Source organism: Corvus brachyrhynchos, unplaced genomic scaffold, assembly GCF_000691975.1.
Source record: "Corvus brachyrhynchos isolate BGI_N302 unplaced genomic scaffold, ASM69197v1 scaffold53, whole genome shotgun sequence".
Classification (NCBI taxonomy): Eukaryota; Metazoa; Chordata; class Aves; order Passeriformes; family Corvidae; genus Corvus; species Corvus brachyrhynchos.
Genome location: NW_008237681.1, coordinates 452,736 through 472,756, shown reverse-complemented (window position 1 = coordinate 472,756; position 20,021 = coordinate 452,736). Strand labels below are relative to the sequence as shown.

The 20,021-nt window shown below is 42.1% G+C and overlaps 1 protein-coding gene across 3 annotated transcripts in view; it reads right to left on the bottom strand.

Moving 5' to 3' along the window:
• Positions 1-13,647: 13,647 nt before the first annotated feature.
• The window catches only part of GADL1 (glutamate decarboxylase like 1), an 85,700-nt gene continuing 79,326 nt past the window's right edge, over positions 13,648-20,021 (bottom strand). For all 3 annotated transcript variants that reach the window (XM_008631966.2, XM_017732080.1, XM_017732079.1), the window contains exon 15: positions 13,648-16,398. In XM_008631966.2, coding sequence (XP_008630188.1) covers positions 16,225-16,398 — 174 coding nt within the window. In that variant the 3' untranslated portion in view covers positions 13,648-16,224. The remainder of the gene's footprint in view (positions 16,399-20,021) is intronic.

The following is a 20,021-nucleotide window of genomic DNA, read 5'->3' as shown; positions in this document are numbered from 1 at the left end:
CTGAACCATGCAGTGGTCTGTACTGGTTAGGGAAGTTTCCCAGCGCAGCCTGCCTCTGTGTCACCAGTTCATGTCATTTCCAGCACAGTGGGGATTTCATCCCCGTCTAGGATATTCCCAACTGCTCCTGAAATAGACAGGAATGATAAAAGATGGAAAAATCATGACCCAGCTCCTGAGGAGAAAAAAAAGAAATATAGAGGTATTAAGACATCATTATTCCAAATGCACCTGGAAACAAACGGGGCTACATGTAAAGCACCGGCAATACTGTCCTCTTGTCAAGCCAGCTGTACTGGGGCCCAAGGGCTTCCTTTGCTTCCACAGGAACATTGATTAATTTATTTCCCAATCCTTAGTTCTTTCTCTCTCTCTCCTGCTTGCTTTGGGGTTTTTTTTGCGCCTTTTTTTTTTTTCTTTTTTTTTTTTTTTTTTTTTTGGCAGTATTTTTTTAATAAAATGCTGCCTGTGGCAGTTTTTCCCTCTGGCCACAAAGAAGATGGAGTGAATACTGTTCCAGACTGTCTGCCTGTTCCTGAATGCAGTTTGGCTGCCTTCATGCTGCTTATTACTTGGCAAACATTCCTGCAAGTCGGTGCACACCATGTGCGTGTTGAGAAGGCTCTTGCTGGGGGGGGATGGCAAAAATTCAAGCCTCAGCCTGGGTCAGTACAAGTGACGCAACTCATTGCAAGATTTTGGTGCTTGGTTATTTTTTCTTTCAGTCATTTGTGTCCTACCGAGTTACTTTTCCCAGCATGACCCACAAGACTCAGTTTGCCTGAGCCCATGGTGCCCCAGCCTTGTTTTCTGAACCCCATTTCCTCTCCATGCCTTGACCTACTGGCAGCTCTCATCTATTTTTGACCTCAGAAGCTGAATGGCTTTGCTCATGGGCAGAAAGCTGGAGACAGTCAGTGGTTTGTTGAAATACAGCCAAATTGTGAGGCTCCTGAGAGGACCAAGCCCAGGAAATAGATTTAAAATTCTTGACTAATGAATGCTTTGAGTACCATCTAATCACTTCATGAAGAGGCAAAGGCAAAAGGCAGCTCATAAATTATCTATTGTGAATTATTTGCTCAGCTATAATGGTGATAAAACAATCTCATCAGACAGTTTCATTTAGGTAGCTAAACTCTTAAAAAGATTAGACAGTCACCTGATCAAGTCTGGCCTGATTAAACCCTCACTGCTGAAATGTCTCTCTCGCAAACACGTTGCCGCATGAAACCAGGGAGAGCAAAGATCCCTGGCATTTTTTCCCAGGCTGACCCTCTCCTGTGTCACAGGAGGGAGCACTCGCAGCTGAAAACACTTCTTTTCTTTCTCCTCTGCTGCAGCAAGATCTTCTGTGGAAGAAGAAACAAAAAGCAATTCACCTTGCTCTCTTTGTTCACTCATTCATGGCTTCAAGGCGCCCCCCCCCCCCCAGCCGCTCCTCTTCCCCAGCACCTTCAGATGCCCAACAGGGGCTGCACAGTGACCTCCCTCCTGCCTCTGGTTTTGGATCAGAGTGCTGGTCTTTCTCCTGCTGGTCATGGAAACTCCCCTCTGTGTTTGTGTCTCAGAACAAGACCTGCACCAGGTATTGGGGTTTGAGAGCTGAGATCATCAGCCTTGCACGACCTCCCAAAGGGCACCTCACCATTGTTTCTGATCAGCCCTTCCTCCTGCACCCCTCTACCCCCAGCCTCATCTTTACCCCAGCAGGGACTGCCCTGACCACCGGGGTCTGTCCTCCAGAAACAGCACCTGAGCAAGCAAACCCATTGCATACACCTGTTTAACACACGGTCCTGTGGGGAAACATGAAGAGGTGGAAAAGCTCTTAGGTGTGAGAAAAAAGCCGGTTTCAGAAATAAAGCAAAATGAATTTAGGAATCAGCTCTAGCTGCAAAAACTTGAAGATAGAAGATACAATAATATAGCAAGGAAGGACATTAAAACAATGGTTAGAGTTTCTAGGTTTAGCTGAAATAGGTTTTGAAGTTGCAAAAAATATGCTTAGCAAGATAGATAAGTTTAAGCTCAATAATGGAATATTGTGCATTGTTATATAAAGGCATAACAAGCATACAACAGATGTACGTGAGCTATTGAGGATTGGTTAAAACAGTTGTCTGCAACTTTCAGAAGCATGCTATTGACTGAGAAGCTTTTAAGCATGCTCTGTAACAAGGAAGTCTTTGGATGCCTGTGACGGTGTGAGCTCTGTACCATCTCTGTCTCAACTCGGTATGTGAGACTGATAACGGAATAAAATAATGAAAGGCTCCTGGAACACTTGTCCAGGCTGCCCATCCCGTTTGCTCGATGAAAACGCCAACTCGGCCCCTTGGCTCATTTAGGGCAGGAGCGATGCAGAGGAAGCAAAGCCCAAGAGAACTGCACATCAGATGTGCTTCTACGGGCTTGCATGGACATGGTGATCAGTTTGCTGGCCAGGTTTGCTGTCTTTCTGCTCCCGTGAGAGGTTGCACGAGGCTCCCTGGACCACAGTTGTCTCCTTATCTTTCTGAAGGAGAGGACAACCACATAATCGGCTCCTGGCACCCCTGGGGTGAAGTTTCCATCAGTTTGTAATCCACAGGAGCAGCTTGCTTTAAGCCCCCCACCCTCACCCTCAATTCTCACTCACCCCCCTCCCCATGAATCCCAGGCATTGAGCCAGGAATTAAGACAGCCCTACAACATTTCCAGCCCTGCCAGAGGAGGGGTTTCTGTATTGTACAGCTCAGCCGCCTGCTGGTGTAACATAAAGATCTCTGAAATGTCCCAGTTTTTACAGAATGCTTCAGCCACCAGCTGGCAGTGTGGGGGGTATAGGGAAGTGCTGATGAACTAAACCAACTTGAGATGCAGAACCTGTTGTCAGAGCTGTATGCTGAGCTGTAGAAATGGAGCTCCCCCCACAACCTCAATTAGGCCCAAACTTTCCGTGCTACACAAAGAGCTTCAGAAATAGATTTCCTCTGTTAAAAATATGCCAGGGTCTTCATGATTCAGCGTTTCAGGAGACCATTTAAGGTTAGAAATTTTTTTACGGAAGCTATTGACTGCATCTAGTTCCTGGTTTTGCTTGAAGATGAAAACTGTCTTTCTAATTCTCAAACAGAAGCCAGTATAAACTTCTCCACAGATAAACATCTGTCTGCCTGTGGCTGCAAATGTTCAGGTCTTGAAGCTGGACTTTATCTGACTTCCTTATACATGTATGTGAATGCTGAGAGGATCACTGCACTCACTTATCAAGGCTGTCTATGCTATGACTACCCAGTAAAATAAGATTTTAAAGATATCCATATTAAATTGGGAATATATTGTTTGGCAACATATAAGAAATGCTTCCCCAGACCCAGAAGTGCCAAGGGTTGTTGTTTCAGAGATTGAGATGGAAATACAAGGCCTACTTTGGGGTCTTTCAGTGCATTTTTACAGTGACCTTTTGAGAATCATTTAAAGTAAAATACTATTTTTTGAAAGAGCAAAGCTTTTTATATGCCTAAAATGACAAAAAGGGTGTTTCATCTTTGATCCAACAAAACTGAAATAAAGGCTGTCAGGGAAAGGACCCAGTGAAAGAAAACATGACGCCTGTCTGCTGAAAACAACTATGTGGTGCTGCCACCAAGGAGAATTACAATTTGCAGCGCATGGGTTAGCAGACAGCATATTCAGGAGCAGCCCATCAATAAGACAGGCACAAAGCAAGTTGAAGATAATAACTGCTGATACTTGAATCCAGACATTTCTGGAAAGATGAAGTTTCCCCCTTTCATCAAATTAAAGTCAAATTACTGATTCTCTTCAACAAAAATACTTGCTTTCCATAAGCCATCTGGTGCTTCTGGAGGCAGAAGAAAATAGGCCATACCTTTAATTAGCAAAAAAGTTTAGACAGGACATAAATCTCATACCAAGACTTTTAATTTTCCAGTTGTTAAGTCCTGTACAATTTTGCGCAGATCCACTCGTACTTTGGGTACCACCCCTTTTGCTCATCTAAGCCCCATGTGAGAAGCAGGAGCAGTGCTTCTGTGACATGACATCGCTGACACTTCAGCCTCAACACTGAGGAAGAGTGCAGAAGCAACTTGCAGGGGATTGGATATCAGGAAAAGTTTTTCACCCAGAGGGTAGTTGGGCACTGGAACAGGCTCCCCAGGGAAGTGGGCACAGCATGAAGCCTGACAGAGTTCAAAAAGTGTTTGGACAATGCTCTCAGGCGCACGGTGTGACTCTTGGGGCTGTTCTGTGCAAAGGCCAGGAGCTGGACTCAATGACCCTCAATGATGGGTCCCTTCCAGCTCAGCTTATTCTGTGATTCTATGATTCTAAGTATTTCTTGTAATGCTTAGAATGGCATAGTGGAATGCTCTTGTGTTTTGAGCATAAAGACACTTCCCATTAAGCAGCAGGTTGTTTAGCCTGTGTACATCTGGAAAGGACGTGTAAGTCTTATTAAATAAGAGGGGGGGGGAAAAAACCCCATAATTTCATTTTAATGTAAGAATGTTGACATTAGTTTTCTTGCCTTGAAATAATTTCTGGAATAGTTGCTTTAAGAACCTAACCTAGAAAAGCTGTAGGAAATGGGAGAAAGAATTTAAATTAACTTGTTTCAACATTTCTCAATTGTTTAGGTTAATCACAGTAAACCAAACAGGATCCAGTCGTACTTAAACACAGCCTTTGCCCAAGTATAAACTGTTTACTCTAGCCATGACACACAACCAGACAAAATTAATTCCTGATCTGGGGAAGAGTCTAATTTGCTTTTATTAGCTCTAGATGAAAACATTTTGGCAGAATAAGGTTTGCTTTTCAATGTGAAAAAGTCTCAAAATCTCCCGAGAGCGAGCAGGCGATGCAGCAGTCTCACCATCCTCCCCACGTCAGCAGCTTGGCCCAAACGTGGCTCCCATGGCCAGGTGCGAGCAGGGCTGTGCAGGGAGCTGGGGGCAGCCTGAGCATGGGCAGCAAATGCTCCCACTGCCAAAGCCTGGAGAGAAGCAGCCTACTCCATGTGCTTTCATGGCTTGCTTTGGGACCATCCCTTCGCTTCACCAATGCTGCTCAGGGCAATAGGTTTGAGTTCAGCAATTTGACTTCTAGTTTCTATGGATTGCAGGCAGGTTTTCAGTACTGACACCATGCTTTGCCCACCAACATGTGGAGAGTGCTCACAGAATAGCTTAAAGATTGGTTGTTCTGTCCTTTAGGTGTCTTCACATTAGTGCTAATAACGCAAAGTATTTAGTTCAAAAATACAAGCAAGAAATACAATGGATTTTTACAAAAAATTTTTGCCTTTCAATTTTCCAATGAGCATTTTAGCAATCCTTGCTGATGCCTGATTGCCATGTGGGGTAGCTAGGCTGGAGATCTCTATTTTTGCACTACTTGTCCTGATGTGCAAAATCTATCACATTAACTTCTAGGAGAGATGGAAATTTATTTCATGGACAAATGCATGAAATAAGCTTTGGAGACAGGGTCAGAAAGGTCAAATGCTGATGTTCATCTTTTTCATCTTCTTTTCTGTATGCACAGCCAGCACATTAGCAATAGGAATGTATGAATGCTATGGAGTGAATGCCTCCTCTTTACCATCAGCAACACACTTCTTGCTTGGGCCACATATCTTGTCAATCATAAAATTATTAACTTGAAGATATGTGCAGGTTTTGGCTGAGGTAATTTTCTTCACAGTGGCTTGTATGGGGCTGTGTTTTGGATTTGTGCTGACCACAGGGTTGATAGTTCAGAGATGTGTTTGTTATTGCTGAGCAGGGCTTGTGCAGAGCCAAGGCCTTTCCTGCCTTTCATACTGCCACGCTGGCAAAGAAGCTGGGGTGCATGGGCAGCTGGGAGGAGACACAGCTGGGACAGGTGACCCAGACTGACCTAAGGCATATTCCAGACCTAGTGACATCATGTTCAGTATAGAAAGTAGGGGAAGAGGAGGAAGGGGGGGGCATTTGGAGTGATGGTGTTTGCCTTCCAAAGTCACCACTACATGTGATGGGGCCCTGCTCTCCTGGGGATGGCTGAGCAGCTGCCTGCCCATGGGAAGCAGTGAATTAATTCCTTGTTTTGCTTTGCTTGTGTGCGCAGCTTTTGCTTTCCCTAATAAACTGTCCTGTGGTGGGTTGATGCTGGCTGGATGCCAGGCACCCACTGAAGCTGCTCTATCACTCCCCTTAGTTGGACAGGGGAGAGAAAATACAGTGAAAAGTTCATGAGCTGAGATAAGGACCAGGAGAGATCATTCATCAATTATCATCACAGGCAGAAGAGACTTGAATTGGGGAAATTAATTTAGTTTATTACTAATAAAAATCAGAAGAGAAAAAAAAGGAGAAGTAAACCAAATCTTAAAGATACCTTCTGCCTGCCCTTCCCTCCTTCACAGGCTTTACCTCTTCCCCCACAGCAGCGCAGAGAGACAGGGAATGGAGGTCACAGTCAGTTCATCACAGGTTGGACCTGCTGCTGCTCAGGGAGAGGTGTCCTTTCCCTGCTCCAGCATGGGATCCATCTCACAGGAGACAGTTCTCCATGAATTTCTCCAGCCTGAGTACTTCCCATGGGCTGCAGTTCTTCACAAACTGCTCCAGCATGGGTCCCTTCCACGGGGTGCAAAACTGCATTTTTAAATGACTGCTTTAATTGTCTTCCAGAAGTAATTAAAATGAAATTATAGGTATTGTGAGCTGCATGTTGTGCTTTCATTAAGATGGTAATTATGGGGGAAGAGCTCTTAACTGGGAAGGGAAAGTAGCTTTTTTTTTTTCAGTGCCATATCTCCTACATGATTGTCTCATCAGGTTCAACACTCTGGGTCCAGAGCAACATCTTTGTCCTCCAGCTCTAAAGAAATGTAGTGAATTAAATGGTGAGGGTATGCTTCATGAAGAAAAACACAAAATGAAAAAAGACACAGAAAATAAAATCCATCAGGAAGAACTGAAAAAGAGAAAAGTATCTGGAAAGGTAAAAATGTTTTGTACTTGTTTGGCTATATTAGTCTTCTCACTAGCTACAATCAGACAATAAAAGATTAATTTTCAAAATAGCACAGGATAACAAGAGAGTGAAAAATGCTTACTGTATTGTATTGTTTCAGCCTGACTGATCTGGGTGAAATTCATCCTCACAATCTCAGATCTAGCCATGCTTCTCTTTGACTACTCTGACTTTCCTGCATAAAATGAGAGTACATGTCTGGCTCTAAATACAAATGCGTGTCCCAGCCACATCGTGACTGTACCAAGGCAAGACTCCAGTGCTCCCTCATCTTCCCCTTCCCAGGCCCTTGCTTTCCCACGGAGTCAGCAGCCAGGCACACGGCCTCACTAGGCCTTCCTGCACCTGCCAGCCTCAGCTCCATCCACAGCCAACCTGAGGTTCAACCACTTCAGGACCAAATTCTCCTAGCTGCAACATGCCCCTGAGAGGATTTCTGCAGCTGTATATCTTGCTCCCATGTTGTCCAAAGGACTTGTCGTTTTAAAGGGGGCAAGAGGGGCTGGGGAACCTGTTCAGTCCCTTGTATCTCAGATAATTACAAGGGGTGGGAAGAATCAAACTATTTGAAGACAAGTGGGAAAGAATGAGAGAAGAGTAGGAGTCAACATGGATTCATCATGGGTTTTTTTTTTTCTATGGAGCAGTAGCTCTTGCAAAATAAAGATACAGTAAACATCATGTGTCTTGAGCTCAGAAAGGTTTTTGACATCATCTCAAGAGATGCTTTAGTTCACAAACCAGGGAAACGCTCTCTAAAAAAATTCAAGCACAGAGTGGACACAGGCTTGAAAGATACAATAGTTACTGTGCAGATCCTTAGGCAGCGTTTGAATATGGTTCCACGGTGACTCTAGCTCCTATCCAGTGTTCTAAGTAACAGCCTACGTGATGGACAAAAATATTTGCTTATTAAATCTTCAAGCTGCATCATGCTGTGAGAGGCTGCAAGTGTGCTGCTGATCAGACGGACTGACAATTCAAATTGTTCTTTGCAGATTGAATAAATAATTTGGAAAAATGTGATTCTCTTTAGTGGAAACACTTACTAAGAACTAATTAAATGTACAAATATCTAATGGGAGAAAGCCACTTAGAGCAGCTGGCCAAAGAAGCTCTAGTGCTCAGGATGGATCACAAACCTGGTAAGAATCAGTCATGTCTTGCTGTTACAAAAGAAGGAGAACATCACACTGTGATGGATAAACAGCAGTGGTAGCTGAGAGATGTACATAGTGATCCTGACACTCTTTTAAAACCTGGTAAGATTCCAGAGGACTGCTCTGTCTTGTTTTGGACAGGATAATCAGAAGATTTTAAAACATGGCCTCTGAGGAAACATGGGAGTAATGACTGTAATGCAGGCCTAGACAAGAAGACAATTAAGGGGTAATAAAATTATAATCTTTGAAGATGTAGAAAACACAAAGGGGAAAAGTAAATCTTGGCCCTGCTCATGGTGGAGATCAAGGACATACAGGAAAATCTAAAACCTCATGGGACGACTGCAGATTTTCCAGAATTTTTGGTCATGAGTTATAGACTAGGCAGATACTAGTTCTCTGATATCACTGATTCTATTTCAGGATGGAGGTCATAGCTTCTCAATGACATCTTGAGATCTTTTCCTGCCACAGGAGTGGCAGGACTATGTTCACTCAATGCCTCCAAATGTCTGAGTTGAGAGTGGCCAAGAAGCTGGAAATTTTGTTCCGTGGGAAATTGCAAAATGTGCTGGAGCACGGGGGCAGGACATCCTCTTTTGCAACTCCCTATAGAACATTGATATTTATCATGGAAAGGAAAGTATAAAAAAACCCCTGACATTTGGATTGCTTCAGAATAAAGGTCCTGCTCTACTCCACACTGGTGCAGACTCATCTTGAGTCCTGGGAGCAGTTTTGGGTGCCACAATGTAAAGAAGACATTAAGCCATTAGAGAGTGTCCAAACAAGGGCCACAGGGATGGTGAAGGGTCTGGAAGCGAAGCCTGGAGAGGAGTGGCTGAGGTCACTTGGTCTGTTCAGCCTGGAGAAGGGGAGACTGAGGGGAGACCTCACTGTGGTGTTCAGCATCCTCAGGAGGGGAAGAGGAGGGGCAGCTTCAGATCTCTTCACTCTCATTACCAGTGACAGAACTCAAGGAAACAGCATGAAGCTGGGTCAGGAGAGGTTTAGGTTGGGTATCAGGAAAAGGTTTTTCACCCAGAGGGTTGTGGGGCACTGAAACAGGGTCCCCAGGGAAGTGGTCACAGCTCCAAGACTGACAGTTCGAGAAGTTTCTGGACATTCTCAGGCATAGGGTGTGATGCTGGGGGTATCCTGTGAAAAGCCAGGAGTTGGACTTGATGATCCTCATGGATCCCTTCCAATTCAGCATATTCTATGATTCTATGATAAAATCAAGCCTGGAATCTGAGCATTCTGAAGCCATACAATGTAAAAGAGGTTTGTATGCTCCTCAACTCCATTTTTACCTTGATAAAAAGCAAGGATAAGGAATTACTGTTTGGCTGAGTGGCTCAGAATCAGGGAAGTGAAATTTTCATGCTGCCCTGAGTTCTCCATTGCTCACTTTGGATGCCTCAAATACACCAGTGTCATCATGGGTTACCCAGCATGGAAACACATTCCAGTCACTATTTAGGCAGTATAAAAACAAATAATCACAGGTCTGCATATATTTCCCTGAAGTCCATTGAAATCTAATGTTTTAATGTGAGACGGCCTAAATCAAAGCAAAATTTTCTGAAAAATCTTTTTTTGCCAGAAAAATGCCAGGAACTTTCACTTCCGGTTCCCTCCTCTGCCACATGTGAGAAGTCCAGGAGTGCTCTTTGGAAGAGACATCCTGAGTGTGGCACAAGTTGGTTACCAGAGGACACACCAGTAGATGGAGCACACGACTCTGCAGCGCTGTGCTTTGGCTCTGTAGCACCAGTTAATATTTTCACTATTCACTGCTCCCAGCTTGAGGTACAACAGAGCTGGATCAGACACTGAGCCTGCTGCCCAGCTAGAGCTTCCTTGCTGCTGTGCTCCAGATGAGAGGCTAGGTCTGCTTTGATGGCCACTGAATTTCTTAGCTGGGTGACTTTATTTACACGTCATTTAGTCTTAGCTTATACACTGCTTTTTATGCCATCATTATACTTACCTTCACAATTTTCTGTTTTGAAAATGTTTAGTTTTTCCTATCTTAAACAAAAAAATTCTTGCTGCTTTTTGCAAGTCCCAAAGATTTTGCACTTTGTTTGACTGCCTCCCCTGCCACATGCTCTTAAAAATCACCTAGTTCTCCATGCACATCAAACTCTAAAATTTCCAACATAACTTCATCAGCAAATTTCATGAACTTTCTGATCTTTCTGGAAGTGCTAATGATGACAAAATGAAGTTAGATTAGCTCAGAATCAATTCCAAAGTATCATCCTGTCCCCATTACTCATTTTCATCTTTCACTACCTGTCCTATCCACTTTACATTTTCAGTCCTGCTTCCAATCTTATGTAGGTTTTCCCAAATGATAGAACAGCAAATACTTTAAGAGTCCAGTCTAGAAAATCAAGTTTTTATTCCCATAAACTCTCTGGCTAGTCTAGTAGCATGTCCCTCTGCTAAGCCTGTATCAGGGTATGTCCCATTTTTCACTCACTGCTGTCTCCTGTTAGTGACTCCTTCCCCAATTTTTCTAAAGCTAAGGTGCAAGTTTCCACAGAAATAGAATTTTTAAGTTCCTTGTGTATCATTCATCTGTAAAAGAGGACAATTTCTCTCTCCCACTCTTTTTGTTACTCAGTTACCCAAGGCCAAACTGGTCTCCCACATGAAGTCTTGATTTTGATGTTACAATAGTTCCGGCAGAAGCAGTGACTGCTCATCATCTGAGCACCTGGACAAATCCATTACTTGAAAAAGGAAGGCAAACATCACATCAAGATAACCTGAGCATTACGTTTGCTTCAACTTTCAATCTTACCCCTTATGCTACTCTGACATTTTTCCTATAGCTCCAAATACTGAAAATATCCCCCTGAAAAAAATTTTACAGGCATGAGAGAGGGTACAGAAACAGAGAAAGAATAAAAATCCATATCACCTGGCATGAAAAGAAAGGATAGATAAAGCTGCCAGTGTCAGTGCCTGACAGATTTAAGGAGTCACTTCCCAGAATGACAAGCTGGGTGAGAGCTTCTTGGAAGAGCTGTGTTGTGCACAGTCCTAAAGAAAAATGTTACGTCCCGTGGGCCTGTGCTATTTCATGGCAAGTGCTTTCAGCATACTTTCCATTTTTAAATAGCTTTGTACAAGTGGCAAGAAAGAAATTATGTCATCAAAACAGAACAATTGCGTTTGATGGCATATTAAGAGTCTGTATCTTTCAATTTCTATTATTAGCCTTCACCCTTGATAAAATAAAGATTTTACTAGTTTTCTTTAATGAATTTTAAAAATGTGATCAATTGTTCTTTAGTTGTACATTACCTACCAAGGCTGAAAGTGGTCCTCTCTGTTGGGCTTTTTAAAAATTACCCCTTCAGTGTCACTTTTCTTACTGACACCACTTTAAAACAAACTTTACCCTGATACATACAAAAATTTTTAATGTACTACAAAGCGTCCAGCCCTCTGGAAGGGCTTCTCTAGGATAGTGGATGGGCCATGGCATGCTGGGGCAGATTGCTGCAGTGCCAGGGCATGTGCAAGTTCTTTGATGACTCCGTGACTGGAACAGCTTCCCTGTTCCACTCGTGCAGCACAGCCACAGAGCAATTCATGTACAACAGACTTAGCAGAGGTTAATTGTTCACCATAATGATAGTAACACAATTGTTTTCTTCTGTGGGTTTGCCTTGAAACCTTTGACATTCTCTTTTTTGTTCCTCTTGCAGAGCAAATTTCCTTGTTTTGTTTCTCTTCTCAAAGCAATTTTTTGGTTGATCATTGTGCAGTTACAGAATTAGAGTAATAACATCTAACTGTACATCTGGAGCAAAAACATGTAATTGTGGGAGACTAGATTCAATTTAAAGAAAGAAAACCCCTCCACCAGAGTTTCTTGTGGCGTACACAGTGTATTTGCCAGGCAGTGCAGCTTTGATTGCATCTAACCTGCAATTAGCGTGAGCAATTAAGACAAAATTAACATGTGCAATTGCATTATTTGGGGATTTAACAGTAGCAATATTTAGCAGTTACTGCAGTAGACACAGTGCTCATAAGCTCAAATAATTACCAGCATTTACCAGTTACACCACAGAAAGGAGAACAGGCATGAGTGGGCCTTACCTGCAACATCTGATTTTCCATACGTCACTCAGCCACTGAAAAAACATGGAAGTAGCCAACAGGGAAGAGAGGCTGGGCACATTTGGCACTGTTGAAAATATGGGACTTAAATGTCACTTTTAGCTTATTTTTGGCTTGTCACAGAGCTCATGTATGACCTAATAGAAGAGAGCAAACTCAACACATAGTAATTCTGAATAATTCTCCTCTGCCTTCAACATTTCATATCAGTTTTGTAAGCCCTATCATGATACCTGGAGATTTAAAAAGAAAAATTATTTGAGCATGAATTAGTGCTGTGGTCTGTGTGCCTGAGGAAGCCTGAAGCACATAACAGGTTTTTACATATTCTTACCTAGTATTACAGGAATGCGACTCTACCAGTTCTACTAGGCTTCTCTTAAAGGACATTTCTTGTCCTTTAAGGACAGGTCAAATGATATTTGAAAAGCATCTTAATGCATCATTGAAGGATACAAATGAAAATACCCTTCAATTCAGCCTCACAAAAATAAAGTTAAATCTGCATCGCTAGACATGCACCTCAAGCAGATAAACTGAGATGTACAGAGTGCTAGAGTGGTGTTGAAATAAGAGATCCCAGTGATAAGACTCAGGGTCCAATCCAGCAAGGGTTTCCCATTAAATCAGTGGGAATTAGAAGCACTGCAATCATATGTAACCAGACTCTGATGATTAGTGTTCATTTATCACAGAAAATCGTGATAGAAGTCCTAAGACAGGGACGGCTGGCTCTAGGCACAATGATTTATGTGAGTGATTTTGCACATGGACCCATCTCAAAATGCCCAAAGTTTTCACAAGACACAGCCACTCAGAGCAAAATCTGCCTCCGTATCCCTTCTGTCTAAATATTTCTTTCCTTTTCTATAGAAAATTTCATTAGACGTAGACACAAGAAATTACAGGCAACAAATGGATCAGCTTCTACACTGATTTATGCACCTCACTATTTCCAGAACTTGATTTAGCATCCTGAGAGATGGAGATTGCCAGTAACTAGGAGAGGGAGCTCACAGGCCAATCCCAGCTAGCTAGAATAGCAGAAAAACAATAAAAATTAAATGCCTTTCTGCTCAGACAATTTAGCTTTTGCATTTGAAAGCACAAGATAAATTGTGACATGTTTTCACCCAAAATGCTTATTAAAGGTGATATGGGCACAGCACACAGATAAACCACATCCTGAAGCAGGGTTAAACTAGGTTTCACATGTTAAAGCTGAAGTGCTATCTATCTGGAGTGCTTAGAGGTACCTTCTATATTTGTATATGCAGTTTTAGATTGACAAATGACAAGCATAGCCTGTATTTATAAGGATGTCATTTATTTCACTTTTTATTAAAATCACCAGCTACAAAATAGACATTTTGTACATACTACTCATACATAAGCAACTATGAGAAAATTACATTAGTCCTAAAATGAAGCCATCGTATTGTGCACCTGGGACGTGGTAAGGGGTCGGAAACAATGGAAAATATATGGAGATTGAATAAGATATTCACATCACACTGGAAGGTTAACCTGTAGCTTTGAAGAAATCAGTGCACATGTTGATCAGAGAGTTATTTTCTGCAAATATGAAAAAAGTTCCAGTTTGCTCTCAGTTTAAAATACTATAGCCACTACTGCTACAGAAAGGAACTGTGTTACTCCTGTCTGACATGTGCCACAAGGGTCACAGTGTGTGGAAGCAGAGAAATGCACTAAGAACATGAAGAGAAACAAGACAGTAACACTTTTTTGATAGTGGTGGTGTCATAAAACACCATGGACCAAATTCTTAGCTGTTGAAAGCTTAGCTTTTCCATGAATCAAAGATCAAGTACTCACCAATAACCTGGACCATAAACAAAACATCCTGACACTGTATTCTGTCTTTCCCTTCAAGGTCAAAAAAAGAGAAGAAGAGCTAACAGTCCTGTCTAACTCAAGAAGCAACAGCAAAGTCATCTCCGCCATGCAGCATTCCTTGTGCACTCTGCACCCCACCCAGAGTGACGGGGAGGCAAAATAAACCTTATGGGCCCTGAACTTACTTAAAGGCTTTCCAAGATCAGGATAGCTGGTATAGCCAGAAGCACTAGGCAATAAATGATGGAGTGATTTGTAGGTATTAAAGGGCAAAATCCAGGGGCCACATTGTGATACTCATTTTCATATTACTATCAACATGGGTTTTGCTTGAAGTCCAGTGGATCACTATGATAGCACAACTATATCCACTTCCAGGACACTGGTAAAGGCACCTGTCAAGGGCTGCAGGTGACCCTTGCTCTCAGCTACTGCTCTGACAGTGTGACCTCCTTGGTTATCATTACCTTGTTAAGCTTTCCACACTATCATCCTGGAGATTGGAAGTAGGAATTTCTCTCAATGTTGGATCCTAGTACAATGTAGGAAATTAAAACAAGGAAGCACTGTGTTTAAAAATAGCTTTCAGGAGGACAGAAAACACTATAGCAGAAAGGTTCATACTGGTCAGTGCTACCTCAACAGAATAAAGAACAAACAGCAAAACATTAAAGCTGAGTAGATGTTGATTACAAGGTGAAATACATGGCTATTTCCATTAGTTTGCTGCAACAACTTCATCACAAGAAATAATTTTCTATCTTTACAAAATGGATCATTTTTATAGAATAAAAAACAGATGAAAAGTATAGTCTAATTCTTAACACAAAGTGCAGAACTTAATTTTGTAACTTAAGATTGACCAAAAATGTTCAAATTGTTCATATCCTAAAATCACAGGAAGACCTTTTCTGATCACCACTATTGTAATTTCAGAGTGGAATTACAAATTATACACTGGTAACATAATGAGTCATCTCAAATCTGTAGGAAAATACAAACAAACAATGACAAATAAGCAATTTGCTAGATTATTAATATAAAGTGACCATGCATAAAAAATATGTCTCTTCTAGGTAAATATGTATTTTTTTCCTCTGTTAAAATTTTAAAGTGCATCTAAAACTTCTAAATAAATCTTTACACTTTAGAAATAGATGAAGGTGAACAGCATTTTAGAAATTATAGGTAACTCCTGTTAACAAAGAGGTAAGTAGTTCTAAACGTTATTCCAATATTTTCCACTCTCCTAGAGGGGTGGTGGGTGGGCACCACTGGCAAACACTGACTGGACCCAATCACTGTGTTTCATAGAACCACAATATCCTGTGGGTTGGAAGAGACCTTAAAAGGTCATCTGGTTCAACCTACTCCCAGCAGGGTTGATATTGGTTACTCAGGGCTTTGTGCAGGAGCTTCCTGCAAACCTCCCGGTGTGGTGACTGCACTGAGCCTCATGCTACTGTCTGCCTGTGCTCACAGCAGAAAACCTGGGCAATCCACCTAGTTAGGGGCTTTGAGAAACTCATTTCACTTAAGTTCACAATTTCCAGTCTTATCATGTTAATTACCAACCAAACTAAAATATTGACAGAGCAGATAAGAGAATTAACTAGCATATTAAGGCTCACTGACAAATCCACTCCTAATAGCAACTTCAGAGGAATTTTGCCTGCATGCGTAAGTGACCAGTTTGAGCTACATGGTGCACAGGCACACAGTAAATAGCTACCCTTCCTGGGACATAGACACCATTTTCAAAAGCGCTCCCTTCTTGAGGAAACACTTCCAGAATGGCAGCAATGGTGCTGGAAGCAGCAGCCTGCCCCCCAGCCCCCATCAGCAAATACTTTCCTGTGAAGGGGTGTTCTAGCTGCAAAGTTCTCAACACCAACCTGTAAAATGACAGTTTCCAAATTATACATCGAGCTTTTTACTACCTTTCACAAAATAGCACCAGAATGCTGCTGCCACTCTCTCTCCATAAATATCACTGTGAGCAGCACCTGATGCTGTGGAACTACAGCTACAAGTCCTTAGCAAGAAGTTCAATTTCATCCAGCAGGAAGTCCATGTCCTCTCGGCTGACTTGCGGGCTGATAACCACCTGGCGGAAGAAGTTGACTTTGCCCCGGTGAGGCTGGTACCCAAGCATCATGCTGCCTTTCTTCATCATCCTCTCCTTAATTATAGGAGCAACCTGAAAGTAGACACAAAAAAAAGGTTAATGTCACACTCAGAATACAGCATCTTTGGGCAGGAAGTGTATTTTGTGACTTAAAAAGTTTTTCTGAACTGTCTGAGTTTTGCACCCCTTGCCTGTCTTCCCCACTGCTTGCCCCAAGGAAAGCCAAGCTCATACCTGCAGGTTTAAAGCACTGAGACCCTTGGGTTCTGTAGTTCCTAAAAAGAATTGGAGCAAGATGTAAACCCTGATGATTGAGGCATTCATCTGTGACATGGGAAAAGCTGGGTTAAGGTCCCTAGTCTTCCTGATTTAGATCAAAGGTTTGAACTCAGGAAGAACATCAACTGCAGCTGGTTAAAAGCCGGGTTTGTCTCCTTGTGATAACTAGGCTAAGCATGACTTCTTGCCCTTGATGACCCTTCTCCACCACATCTGCAAAGCATCTGCCCCTAGAGGACATTCTGCTTTGAACCCCTGTGAAACTGAAGTTGCCAAAAAAGTCAGTGTGATGCAATGTTAAAGGACAAGGCCTGATCCTGGAGTTTAAGATTTAATCTCTTAGATTTAAGGCATGAGTAGCCTTTGGCTACACCAGTCTTGTGTTGCATGGGATGAAATCTCATAGCTGTCTTACTGCAGAAAAAACCCATGAGTGAGATCGGCAGAGTCAGGTCCTTAGAGCAGAGCATTTGATCTCGTCCCAGCAGGGCTGTTAACTTTGGCCAATTAATCCTGTGCACAGCTTAAAGCATGTGAATAGTTCTGCGTTGTCATGCATGAAATAGGTCATAAGCTTAAATGCATTGCTGGACTATTCCTTGGAAGGCAGAATTAAGTATTTTGACAGGAGTATTTTTTAAAAGGTCTCACATTTTAATATATTAGTAATAACACCAAGGTATTTCAGAACAGCATGTTCCTTCTCTTCCCTTTGTGATGGTTTGACTTTGAACTAAGAAAATAGGTATGTGACCTAACCTTGATTTCTGCATTAATTTATTTCAGCTCTAAAGCTTTGTGCCACATACTACTGCCTGATTTGCAAAAGAAAAATTATGACACCAACCTTACCTTAATAGCTTTATTTTTACATGGCATATTTCAGTAGTCTTTTTAGCTTGGATAGAAACAGATAAGGTTCTCAACACTAACAGCCTAGCTTTACTGTGTTTCTTTAGTGCCCCAAGAACAGGTTGCAGCAGCAGAGGAGCAGCTGCCATTTCCTCAAAACAACATTCCAACAGCATGGACATAAACTACAAGTAGCTACTTCTAAATGCATTAATCTAGTTTGCTTGTGGGAATAGCATTCAAATTAATAACAAATTTAATTTAATATATTTCTTATCAAATCAAATCCTCTCTGCTTCGGACCAAACATTCCAAACTGCACCCACGCCAGCTGTGTCCTGAAATTACACTATGACATCGACATCCTGTCCCAGAACTGTTGTGCTGGGCACCATGTACATACAGAAAATAAAAATTTCCTCTACTTCTGTACTTGACAGAGCCCCCAGGTGACTTCTGCTCATGAAATAAAGACACTACAAGTGCAAGGGGAGAAGCAAATTCTTCTTAATACACTTTTTCAGGGTCTTCTTTAAGATTCAAATCCCTATGGCAACTTTTAGCCTTTATTGATGTTCCATCAGAGTTATTTCATCTTTTGTATCACATTATCGATTCTCTTCATCCCAACACCTGGTGCTCCATCATCCATCATCCCAAAATGTGCAGTAGCACAAATGGAGGCCATGAAAGCAAAAGCATTTACAGCTTCAGTAATCTGAGGACTGTAAATATACTGTATTTCAGTAGCTCTTTGCTGGTGGAAAGGAAAGGTAGAAAAACTTCACTTTAATGATCTCATTTATTATCTCATTCATCCTCCATGATAATGAAGCTGTCCTCTTAATTTGAAGTGTGTTCATCCCTTCTGTTCATCAACACTTCCCACATAAAGAAACAAAACAAAACACAAAACTGGTTTCTAGGCTTTTGACAGGATTCATTTTGGAAAGACTTTCCATCAAATATTTTGCATGTTCTTTTTGCTAAACTGGTGCAGTCAGTGTAACAAAACTGTCAGGGATCCTATCCACAGAAAACAGTAAGGAACAGAATCTGTGTTCAAATGCTTAACTACATGTCTCACAAAAGAACCATTAAACGATACCTGCATGCTGAGGCTTGGACTTGAGTGGCACAGGGTATGACTGCTAACAGAAGGGAAAGGCAGCTACCACTTTGCAGCAGAAAAATTAGACCTATAAGAAACTAATTTCCTAGCAAGGAGTTCAATGTGTTTAATTCCCCCCAAAGTCAATGAGACCTGAGGATGCTGAAATATCAGAAAGAGCTGCACAGCCCCATTCAGGATAGGCTCCTCAGAAAGCAATTTAGTGAGAGTGAGATTGCTTCACCAGTCCAATTATTTTCCTCCAGAACTTAGTTCAAATTGTAAATCTAATTCTTTGTGTGGCCTATCCGTGGAGCAGTCTCAAAATTTTAAGTGTAATATATCCTAAACTTGAAGGTCTCTTTTCTCCTTCGCTCCCTTCACCTCTTCCTTCCCACTGCTAGCCTCCCCTGCTAATCCAGCCTGGCGATTATTGTTTCAAATGCTCACTACAGCAGCATAGAAGCTATCAGACAGGTCCTTCTTCCACCTAGGAATGCAGGCAGGGGGTGCCGTGTGTGCAAGGCCGTTCTACAGCAGAGCTTCCCACACTGCACTGTGCAGCCACAGCCCAGGCAACTCTTCCTAAGGATTGATGGGTTCATCACAGTCTGCCTGTGCAGAGCTACACAGCAGCTGTAACAGCTCATACTTCCCTTTCTATTAATAGCAGAGCCTTTTAAAAGAGACCAAAAATTGCAGAGTAGTTTAGCTCCTTCTCTACCTACCTGAGTAACAGGGTAACCTCTTTTCCCACTCTCAGCCAGCACTTAGCCACACTACAAACAGAAAGTTTTAGCCCTAAACTTTAAGCTGTTTCTGTCAAGAGTCCAGACCACAGCTGATCCTCATATATATTTACATGGAAGATGCCAGTGCTCCTTTCCAGCACATACACACACAGAGCAGTGTGATGAGTATCTGGGACCAGCTCAGACACTACAGCTGAAGTATCTAGTGCACCAGGGGGATCAGAAGAGCAACATATCTCCTTTTCCATATCTCAGGTATCCTTGAGAAAAGTAATTCTGCACAGTCATACCAATACCTTTAAACCACTGTGTCCTACTAATTGACTCACCAATGACACTTAATCCAAATTTCTCCAACACTTTGAGAATTTCCATCAGGCTCAGGTTGTAACAGCATAACACACTTCAGCAACCAGCATTACAGAATGATTCAAAAAAGGATTGAGCATATTCTCAGCAGGAGAATCCAGCACCTAGTGTCTCCAAGAGCTAGTTCCTAAGTTTGGACAATAAAAAACTTTTCAGAGGACTTGATGAAACCCCTATTTGAGACAATTTCTTCTTCTTTCAAATAGCAAAGCCTCCAAATCCATTCTCACTTTAGTCAAGCTATGCAAGCCTTGTTCTTAGGCCAAGAGCAGCCTTCTAGCACATGGTTTTCTTGTGCAAAGGGAAACCTCCAAAGCAGCTCTGTAAAACAG